This window comes from Mustela lutreola, chromosome Y (genome assembly GCF_030435805.1).
Source record: "Mustela lutreola isolate mMusLut2 chromosome Y, mMusLut2.pri, whole genome shotgun sequence".
Lineage (NCBI taxonomy): Eukaryota > Metazoa > Chordata > Mammalia > Carnivora > Mustelidae > Mustela > Mustela lutreola.
In genome coordinates, this window is record NC_081309.1 from 458,641 (window position 1) to 469,608 (window position 10,968).

Consider the following 10,968-nt stretch of genomic DNA (forward strand, 5'->3'; position numbering starts at 1 on the left):
AGCATCGGCGGTAGGTGTGGGCTTGAGGTGCAGAGGAGCTGGCGGAGGGCTTCCCGGCATGAGGGCCCGGGGGTGGAAAGGGAAGAGTGTGGGGTCCTCGGGCAGTGCAGGGATTTGGCACAGGAAGGGGGACAGGTCGTCGGTTGAGAGCGAGAGCTGGCGTGGGTCCTAGGCCTCGGAGAGCCTCCCTTAAGTTTCCTCGTCCCGCAGGATATCGGGAGACTCGTTGCACTCCAGTCCAGTGGTTCTGGGATTATGAACGTGGTGCTGCCAGCCGCAGGCGAGACCCCAGCGGCCTGAACTTCTTCAACTGGTTGTGTGACCCCAGCTGCCCAGGGTCCAACAGGATCGCCGGGGTGAGGCCCCTGCGCCTTCGTCAGCAGCGCAGATGCTGGAGTCCCGACTGCTGGGCAACGGGGTCGGGGGCCCCGTGCTCAGCTCACCTTTTGTCCCCTACCAGATCATCATCGAGGACCTGTGGCCCAATCCGTTGCAGTACTACCCGAGGCTGGAAGGCGGCGCCTGGGAATGAGCTGAGAGGACGACCTGTCGGTGAGGAGCCAGGAGGGCTGGGTCCAGAGCCCTGTGGGCAGGGGTGCCAGGGGACAGTCAATTTAGTGGCGGGGAAACTGAGGCTCAGAGGAGCTTGGACCCATGGAGCAGGGGGCAGGGTGGGAAGTGAGCCTGCGGGAACTCAGAGCGCACACACAGGGCCGAGGATGGGTCTAGTCCGGCAGGTTCATGCCTGCCATGCTGTCCTTCGGAAAACCCCTGGCCAATCCGGACAAGCAAGGCTCCCCCAGCCCATTTTCCTGAAGTGTCTCCCATGGCTGTCGGCCTCTCTCTCGGTCCTCCTGCCGCTCGTTCGGTTGGCGATGGCCTGCCTGTCTTTGGGAGTCGGGCTCCTTGTCCCAGCCCACTCTTGGACCACGACTCCCTGACGGCCGTCCACATGCCTGAGCACCGCGTGTCCTCCCACATCGTTCACATGTCCTTGGGAATGGTCCCAGGCCATCCCAAGCAGGGTCACGGTGCCCTGGCTGTGGAGGAACTGGGATCCCACGAGTACAAGGCATGCTCACAACATCACGTTCACTATCCCTGGCATCATACATTTTCACAAATAGCTAAGACTTTTGTGTGTATTTTCATGTTTCTCTGTGTGTGTGTGTGTGTGTGTCTGTGTGTCTGTGTGTGTGTGTCAAGGCATGGCAGCCGTGTGGAAGTGGACATCACAGAGCATCCGCGTTGCACCACCAAGAAGAATCTGATGAGGCCTCCACCGTTGAGAGACCTGCATGGGCTCTTCTCCGTGGTGCTCAGCCTGCACGGGACAGCAAAAGGGACAAGGAGCAGCAGGGGCAGCGCTAGAGAGGATCCTGCCCCTAGCTGCAGGGTCAGGGAGAAGGGCCATAAACAAGTTACAAAGCACCTTGTGTCCATGTGTGGTTTTATATTGGGGGCACAGGAAATGGCAAGGAGGCAAGAAGCCTGGTGGGACCCTCCAACCCCCATCCTGTTGGATTCCATGGGTGGGGTGATGGAGAGCAAGGGGCCAGGGCACAGCCGTTCTTGGCCTGCGGACAGAACCCCACCCTTCCAAGCAGGATCTGGCAGAGGAAGGGAAGAGGCGGGGCTCTCTTGGGAAGTCTTGTTCTGTAGAGCGGGGCACACAGGAGGGGTAAGGTGCTCCCGAGTGGGGCCCTGGGGTCCCCTGGGCTCCTCGTACCACCGTATTCACATGGCTCGGAGAGCTTTTTCTGTTGCCCTTCAACCTGGAACTGTGCCCTGCATTGCTGAGTTGCAATGCCATGCATCTTCTTGGTCAGCACCAGCGCAAAACCAAGGGTCGTGGGAGGAGCAAAGATGAGGCGGTCGCTCACGGTCCCTCCCTGTGGCAACAGATCCTCCTGCAGTGCAGGGGACAGTTCCACGGATGTGTGAGGGAACGCAGGTGTGCTCCATGGGATGGCGGACATCCTGAGTGTTTATGTGTGAGGGAGCCGCTGAGGGCAGGTCCGCGCCTGCACACGGACGTGTGTGTGTGTGTGTGTGTGTGTGTGTGTGTGTGTGAGTGTGTGTGTGAAGGGGCAATGGGGAATGGCCCTATGCCCTCGACCATGTGTATGCATTGTGTGCCTCCCCTCAGTAAACAATCTGTAGTGCATGTGTGTGTGTCTGTGTCTCTCTGGGGCCTCCTTTGTACAAGGGCTGGACAGCTATGCTGTGTGTTTTGGGTGTATGTTTCCATGCGCAGTTCTGTGTCCAGTGTTTGGGCTGAGGGTACATGAGTCCGTGACAGAGATAGGATGTGTGCTGGGAATGAGTGTGGGTTTGCATGGGCTTTTGTGTGCGTGCGTGCACGTGTGGGTGTGCTTGAGCGGTTGAGTGTGCATTTCTATGTCAGGGAGGTCGTGTGTTTTCCTCGCATGTGTCTGCATCCTCAGGGAGTGTGCGTTGGAGTATGTGTTTTAGACAGGTGAGAATGTCTGTGTGTCCAATTCTGTGGATGTTTATGGATTGCAGGGCACCAGGGGCAGACTTCTTTTTTGAGCAGGGTCAACTGTGTACGCCTATGCCGGAGACCTTGGATGTGTTGTCGTGTGTGCGTGTGCTTGCAAGCATAGCTGTGTGTGGGGGAGGGCAGGGATGCATGCCTGCGTGTGCTCCGTGTGTGTGTTTTGTGTATGAGCGTAGAGCTCGTTGTGATTGTATAATTGTGTCAGTGTGTGTGTGTGTGTGTGTGTGTGTGTGTGTGTATGAGAGATTGAGAGAGTGGCTACGTGTGTGTTCTTTATGACACAGATGATGGGTTTTGTTTACATGCTTCTGTACCCTTAGGGCTATGAGCGTTTGTGCATGCGCCGATGTGTCACGTTATTATGCCTGTGGGCTCGAGGCCATAGAGGTGGTGGGGAATGCATGTTAGTGTTTTTGGGCACACACGTGTATGATTTTTATGGTGAGGCCAAATGCGTATGCCTGTGCCAGAGACCTTGTGGCAACTGGGTGTGTCCCGAGTGTTTTTGCAAGCGCCTATGTGTCTCCATGCAAGGGATGGTGTGCAGGCCTCAGATCCATATGCACGAGTGTGTATGTAGTGTGTACAGTGGGTTCGCAAACCGCTCGCCTGTCTGCGTGTGTGTGTGGTGTGTGTGTGTGTGCAGGCTTGTATACACGTGCGTTCTTTGAGGATGCAGAACAAGGGATTTGCTTACATTCTGCCCTTTCCTCAAGGGTAAGTTTGTGTGAGTGTGCATGCTCCGATGTGCTGGGGTCAGTTGTGTATGCCTGTCTGCCAGAGGCTTTGGATGTGGTCTCTTGTGTGTGTGTGACTACGAGTGTCCCAGGTCACACCTGGGAACGTCCTTTTGAGTTGGGAACAAATGTCTATGCCTGTGCCAGAGACGTTCTGTGAGAGCTCTATGGTGTGTGTGTATGTGTGTGTGTGTGCTTACGAGCACCTCTGTGCCTGCATGCATGTCTGGTGTACGTGCAAGAGTTGCAGAGATACATGTGTGTATTTAGTGTGTTCGGTGTTTTTGCGTGAGCACGTGTGTATGTGTGTGTCTGTGTGTTTGAAAGGAGCCCGATGGGGTGTGTTTGTATTTTCACTCCGTGTGTGTGTGTGTGTGTGTGTGTGCGCGCGTATGTGTGCAGCCGTGTGTGTGTCTGTGTGTACATGTGCCATCTCCTTTCTTTTGTTTCAGGGGCCAGGTGTGGGAATGCAGAGCCCCCTTCTGAGTGCCTGAGTGCCCGTGTGTCCGTGTGTGTGTGTCTGCATATCTGTCCCACCCAGGGAGGTTCACGCTGCTGAGATGCATATGAGGAAGCATCGCCCTTGACCAGAAGCCGTGAAAACTTCCCACGGAGCCTGGTGCCGGGGTGAAAGGCAAGGTCGACTGAGGCCCCCGAGGAAAACCACTGAAATGTAGAAGACCGATGTCACCCGTGTTCCTGTATGTTCCTGTGTGGAGGCTCACGAATGAGCTCCTTCTCAGAAAGGAGCAGGTGGTGTGCCTGAGCTCCTGGTGTAAGGTTGGTGCTTACGATGCTGCCTTGGAATCCCCATTCCGAGGAAGGGATGGGCCCTCATGCTTGCCCAGAGGTCTAGGACACATAAGCTCTGGGCCGGCATCCCAGCGGGGGGAGGTCCTTCCCGTGCCGATGGTGGTGCTGGGCAGCGGGAGTTGATGAACAAAAGGCCAGCTATCAGGTCTCATGTCTTCCCTGGGGTAAAGACAGAGTGCAAGGCTAGGGAAGGATGAGCCAGCGCCAAACATGGCCAGTGTCTGGGTTTGGGGGATGGCGATGCCAGTCCTCCAGAGGGCTCCCTGGGGATGTCCTCAAGCACATCCACTGCACACAGCAGGGCTGGGCCTGTAGTTCATTGTCCCTTGGACCCCAGTGCCCGTGCTCGCTACCAGTCTGGCAAGGGGCCTGCCTCTTGCTGACGTGGTCATCCTCTCCGGCACAGAAACAATGCTGTGGAGGGAGTGGAGTCCAGGCCTGTGCCGTCACGTCTCTGATGTCGCATCCCTGCCTGGCCCATATCAGCGTAGCTGGGGCTGCATAATGACCTTTGGCCCTGGTGTGTCTCTTCTTTGCCACAGATCGAGGACCTTGGCCCGACTTGGATTTGTATGAATTTCTATCGCGGAGACAATGTGCCTGGGCCCTGGGCCCCGTGTTCTTCAACGTGGAGTGAGATGAGGCCGGGGCTGTCTCAGTAGTCTTCGAGGAGTCCTTGGCTGCCTGCGCCGTAAGCCATGTGTTGACGCATCCTTGGGAACAGAGGAACAGCCCCGCTCTTACAGCCGGCCAGCGAGGGGGAGGGATCTCCGGGGCCACGCCTAGGTCTTCAGGTCACTCATCACTCTCACTCGTCCCACTTTCAAATGCTCTGTGGCTACGACGAAAAGGTCAGTCTCTCGCACGGAGCGTAGGCAAGGGAAGCTTTTTAAAAGCTGCCCGTTGTGCTGTCGTCTACATGTCCTAGATGGCTGTGAAGACTCCTTATTGACCGGGGCCGCCTCGCGCCCACGATTGCTAGACCCGGTTCCTGTGTAAGCCCCTGTCTGTTTCCACCCTCTCCTCCGCCGCCGTGACTTCCTCTGTGGCTGTCTGACCGGTGTTTTCAGGGAACACGATTGCTGACCTCTTTGACACCACTGGATGGAGCTCTGCTCAGCGGACCGTTGGCTTCCGCAATCGGGTGTGTGTTGGGGGGGTCCCTTCTGCATAGGCGGTATGTCTTTCGGGCCAGTACGCCTTGCACCCTCTGTACGACCAAAGCCTCCCTCTGTGCCTCCGGCCTTCCTCGCTCCGTCGCTGTGTTTCCATCCCCACACCTGCACACTCGTGTCTGTCCTGAACTCTGTCCGTCAATCCCATCGCCCCCCTCGCTCCCCAGCTCTTCTTCTCCCCCTGGGCTATGGTGCTCTCCTCCCAGGCTCCCTGGCTTCCCCCTCTCTCTGTCACCACCGCAGCCTCCCCCATCTGCAAGGCTGTGCTGTTTCGAGGGCACTTCTGCCTCTGGACCCTCAGGACCCTCCTCTAGGTCAGTTTGGATTGCACCAGTCACACCAACGCCGGGACCTTTTCAGGGACAGTCTCAGATAATTTGCCTGCTCGCCACAGGCGGCCATGCCTTTTGCTCACTGCAGGCGTCCCTCTCTGCACTGAGAGCTAACGTGGGCAACGGAGACACTTGGGCCCACCATGCAGCCTGCCCTTCATCTCAAGGAAGCTCCTCCTGCTTCTTTCGGCTCCTTGGTATGTGAGGCCCTCCCATGAGGCAAGGGCAAGGCTGGCAGCCTTGCCATGCCCCGCGGGGACTTCCTCACACCTCCGGTGGCCGGCGTCCTATGTGGCCCATGATCCCCCCCTGGCGTGCACCTGCATGAGGGGTGGTTCGGACACGAAGGACGTGCTGAGAAAGGACACATGTGCTGTCAATGCGCACCTGGTGGGTGCGCCATGCCATCCCCGGCTGGTACTCCACTCAGCGACGGACCCAGACAAAGGGAGCACTCGGAGCAAAGTTGCAAGGAAGACCCCGAGTGCCCTTGGATGAAGGTCTGGCGGCGACGGATGAGAACGCAAAGAGGAAAAGAGACACAGACGGGAAAGGGAAAGAGGTCGGGCAGAGGAAAGTCCAGCGGGAAAGGGTTTTCGAAGCGGCAGGCTCCCAGAAAGATGCAGTTGGTCCTCGGACTTAAAGTCTGGCCCGTTAGCATGCCTCCCAGTGCCAGTGGGGGATCTGGCTGGGGCCGGCTTAGAAGCTCTGTGTGCACCCTGGTGGCCAGGGACTGTGGCTCTTGGGGCCAGGGTCCTCCTGGCCCTCTTGAACCCAGCGTCCTGGGATCGAGTCCCACATCGGGCTCCTTGCTCAGCAGGGAGCCTGCTTCTCCCTCTGCCTCTGCCTGCCTCTCTGTCTGCCTGTGCTCTCCCCCCCCCTCTCTGATAAATAAATAAAATCTTAAAAAAAAAATTGCAGAGAAAAAAAAAAATTAAGGGCCAGGACATTGTGTGCAGATTCCTTATCTGAAGGAAAGCTGGGTGGAACGGGGTGGTGCTGGGGTGTGGAGGGGGGTGGTCCCTGCACGCAGCAGCTTGGTGGTAGGCTCCTCGCTCCCTCCACCGCTGGATTGTCCAGGGCAAAAGCCCGACAACAGTGACGCGGCACCGTTGGAGCACCAGCCGATGCCCCCAGGGCTTTCCCAGGGTTCCGCTAAGAAGCAGCGTGGGAGGCTTTCGGGCTGCGTGGAGACACTGGATTCAGCCGCTGGATTTCAAATGCTAGCGAGAGGCGAGGGGTCCCAGAGGGACGGATGTGAAAGGGACGAGCGGGACTGTGACATGAGGGCACCGTCGGGAAGGCCTACGAGGTGTCTGTGTAGAAACGTTAGGGGTTGGGAGGCACGGAGGGCACCGCGGGGGAGCGTCGCAGGCGGCCTTCCTGGCTAGCTCTGGCGCCTGCAAGGGCCCAGGAGGGTGGTGGCCACGCCCACAGCCCTATCCCGGGCGAGACCCCGGAGCACCCCCATCCTCTTGGGGCTCCGAGTCTCTATCGCTCCCAGGACGCATGTGTGACTCCTCCCGGCACGCCACGCCGCGCGCCGCTTGGTGGCGTCAGCCACCGCCCCGGGTCCCTGTGCGCATGCGTGCCCCAGGCCCGCGCACTCAGACAGGCGGCTGCTGCCCACCGCCGACGCCGGGCGCGGACCTGAGCCTGCGGTTCCCGCCCCTATCGCCTGCCCTCCGCAGCTGCCTGGGTTGAGCGGCAGGGCCACATGGAGAGGGAGTCTGGGTCCGGGGAAGGCGGAGCTGCCCCAGAATCCGGGACCACCTTGGTCCCACACGGGGGCGGTGAGGAGGCGGCTGCCCTCAGGGAGACCGGCTGCTGCGGGCACGCGGGGGCGCTTCTGGCCCTGGAGGCTGCCGGTTTGGTGGCAGCGGCTGTGCGGGAAGCTGAGGCCCCGCGTGGCCCAGAGGAGGCCGGCGCGGGGCAGGTGTTGGTGCTTGTGGTGCTGGATATCGTGGGGGAGGTGGAGGTGTTGGCGGTGGAAGACGAGGAGGTGCTGGCCGTGGAAGACGAGGAGGGGGTGGAGGTGGAATGCGAGGAGGTGGAGGTGGAATGCGAGGAGGTGCTGGCGGTGGAAGACGTGGAGGTGCTGGCAGTTGAAGACGAGCAGGTGCTGGCCGTGGAAGACGAGGAGGTGCTGGATGTGGAATGCGAGGAGCTGGTGGTGTTGGAAGACGAGGAGGTGCTGGCGGTGGAAGACGAGGAGGTGGTGGCGGTGGAAGACGAGGAGGTGGCGCAAGCAGAGCGGGTCGAGAAGCCGAAGGAGCTGTCGCAGGCAGAGCCGGTGCCGCGGCCCGACACAGCCGGGGCCGCCCTTGCCGCGCTGCAGGTGGTTCAGGAAGCACTCCGCTCTGTGGATGTCCAAGCCACCAGGGCCTACCTGCGGCTCAAGCGCAGGATGAATCAGAAGCGGAGTGGTCACCTGGCTCGAAGGAGGGCCATCATCCAGGGCATCCCTGGCTTCTGGGCACGCGCCGTATCCTTCCTTCATCGCGCCCGCTCGGTTTTGGCCCCTGGGGAGGACAGTGGGAGCAGGGCAGCAGGGAGCAGAGCCTGAGCCTGAGCCAGGGGCTAGAGAAGTGCGAAGCTGGGCCGGGCTCCCCCAACCACGGCACCCACCCCTCCAGCAATGGGCACCTGCCAGCAGTAGGCTGCTGGGCCAGCAGGGAGCGCAAAGCCCTGAGCCCTGGGTCTACCCTTCTACTGCACTGCCTAGGGGGCCGGGGTCCAGCAGTGGCTGGTCCGGGAGGAGGTGGGTGCGGGTGTGCGCGTTGGCGGGAAAGCCAGAGCCTGAGACCTGTGGAGTCCTCTGTGAGTGGAAGCTCCGGGCCAGTGCTTTGGGGCTGCAGCACCCCCACACGCCTCTGCGGTCCCGGAACCCGTGTCAACACTCTGGACCCCTAGTGAAGCCCAGCCCACTTGGCTCAGAGCACATGTTGGAAGGAAAGGATTTGGGGTAAATGGGGCAGATGGAGAGGCTGCCCGCCTCGTTCCGTGTCCTTCAAACCGTGTATCGTTGCCGAGTTCCCGGAGACCTCCGGTTCTGTGGTGCGCTTGCACTCATTGAGAGTCAGTCAGCAGGCTGCCTGATTTCAGCGGGCCCCGGGACCCTGGACACGGTGCCCCGGGTGCTACCAACTCTGTCTCCACAGGCCCTCCTGAAGCCGGCCGAGGCCCCTGGCCCAGGTGTTCCCAGACACGTTTCCTCCCTCCCTGCCTCTCCCTCTCCATGTCCCCCACCCGCGCTCGCTCGCTCGCTCGCTCTCTCTCTGTCTCTCTCTCTCAACCCTCCCAGCCCTCCGTCTATGTCTGTCGTCAGGGTTTGGGTGTCTCTGTCTCTCTGTCTCCTTCCTCCCGCCGTACCCCTTTCCTCCCTTTGTGGCTGACTCTGCCAGGCCCTTGCTCGAGACCCTGGGTGTGCAGCCATGCTGCAAGCGAGCGGAGCAGCCCCCTTGTGGGCACAGAAGGTCCCTCAAGGGCCCAGGGCCTCGGGTGAGCACACAAGCAAACGGGGCCGTGAGGGGGACCGAGACCATCCAAACATCCAGAGTGGTGACTGACTGCCTCCTGGCCCAGCCGAGCACGGGCACAGGCCAGAGAGGACGTAGGCAGGGAGAGCGGACGGGCTCTTGACCTTGCCCTCCTGGGCCCCGGGAGCCTCAGCCCTGTTGATCCTCCAAGCCCTGCGATGCCCCAGGGCAGAGCATGGGTGACGAAAGGGCAAGCGCTGGGGAGGTTGGGACGGGGAAGTGCCTGCTGTTTCTGCACAGGCCGCCTTCCGTCCCTGGCTCTCAGTCGGGAAGGGCCGGGGCGTTCCTGGTTCTCTTCCCGGCGCCCTTGACGTCGAGGCTCCTTGACCCAAGGCAGATCCTGAATCACCCCCAGTTATCAGCTGTGATAGGTGACCAGGACACAGACATGCTCAGCTACATGACCAATTTAGAGGTTAGCCCTGGAGCCTGAGGCCAGCGGTGGTGCCTTGGGAGTGGGGGTGGAGCTGGAGTGGGTGCGTTTGAGTTGCTGAGAGTTGCGGTCAGTCAGTCACGCAGAACACCTAGGGTCAACGACCCCTCCCCCTCCCCCTTCTCTTGCTTTCCTGCGGCAGGTGGAGGAACTGGGTCGTCCCAAGTACCGCTGCAGGTTGATGTTTTACTTTGGGAGCAACCCCTACTTCCACAACGACGTGATCGTTAAGGAGTATCACCTTAGCATCGGCGGTAGGTGTGGGCTTGAGGTGCAGAGGAGCTGGCGGAGGGCTTCCCGGCATGAGGGCCCGGGGGTGGAAAGGGAAGAGTGTGGGGTCCTCGGGCAGTGCAGGGATTTGGCACAGGAAGGGGGACAGGTCGTCGGTTGAGAGCGAGAGCTGGCGTGGGTCCTAGGCCTCGGAGAGCCTCCCTTAAGTTTCCTCGTCCCGCAGGATATCGGGAGACTCGTTGCACTCCAGTCCAGTGGTTCTGGGATTATGAACGTGGTGCTGCCAGCCGCAGGCGAGACCCCAGCGGCCTGAACTTCTTCAACTGGTTGTGTGACCCCAGCTGCCCAGGGTCCAACAGGATCGCCGGGGTGAGGCCCCTGCGCCTTTGTCAGCAGCGCAGATGCTGGAGTCCCGACTGCTGGGCAACGGGGTCGGGGGCCCCGTGCTCAGCTCACCTTTTGTCCCCTACCAGATCATCATCGAGGACCTGTGGCCCAATCCGTTGCAGTACTACCCGAGGCTGGAAGGCGGCGCCTGGGAATGAGCTGAGAGGACGACCTGTCGGTGAGGAGCCAGGAGGGCTGGGTCCAGAGCCCTGTGGGCAGGGGTGCCAGGGGACAGTCAATTTAGTGGCGGGGAAACTGAGGCTCAGAGGAGCTTGGACCCATGGAGCAGGGGGCAGGGTGGGAAGTGAGCCTGCGGGAACTCAGAGCGCACACACAGGGCCGAGGATGGGTCTAGTCCGGCAGGTTCATGCCTGCCATGCTGTCCTTCGGAAAACCCCTGGCCAATCCGGACAAGCAAGGCTCCCCCAGCCCATTTTCCTGAAGTGTCTCCCATGGCTGTCGGCCTCTCTCTCGGTCCTCCTGCCGCTCGTTCGGTTGGCGATGGCCTGCCTGTCTTTGGGAGTCGGGCTCCTTGTCCCAGCCCACTCTTGGACCACGACTCCCTGACGGCCGTCCACATGCCTGAGCACCGCGTGTCCTCCCACATCGTTCACATGTCCTTGGGAATGGTCCCAGGCCATCCCAAGCAGGGTCACGGTGCCCTGGCTGTGGAGGAACTGGGATCCCACGAGTACAAGGCATGCTCACAACATCACGTTCACTATCCCTGGCATCATACATTTTCACAAATAGCTAAGACTTTTGTGTGTATTTTCATGTTTCTCTGTGTGTGTGTGTGT

The 10,968-nt window shown here is 60.3% G+C and overlaps 1 protein-coding gene across 1 annotated transcript; it reads left to right on the forward strand.

Moving 5' to 3' along the window:
• Window positions 1-7,985: 7,985 nt before the first annotated feature.
• LOC131822492 (testis-specific Y-encoded protein 3-like) lies at window positions 7,986-9,794 on the forward strand (the record flags this gene model as incomplete). The annotated part of the gene is made up of 3 exons (XM_059158805.1): window positions 7,986-8,063; window positions 9,455-9,532; window positions 9,693-9,794. Coding segments are annotated over exons 1-3 (258 nt in total), but the record flags the coding sequence as incomplete, so codon positions are not given.
• Window positions 9,795-10,968: the final 1,174 nt, after the last annotated feature.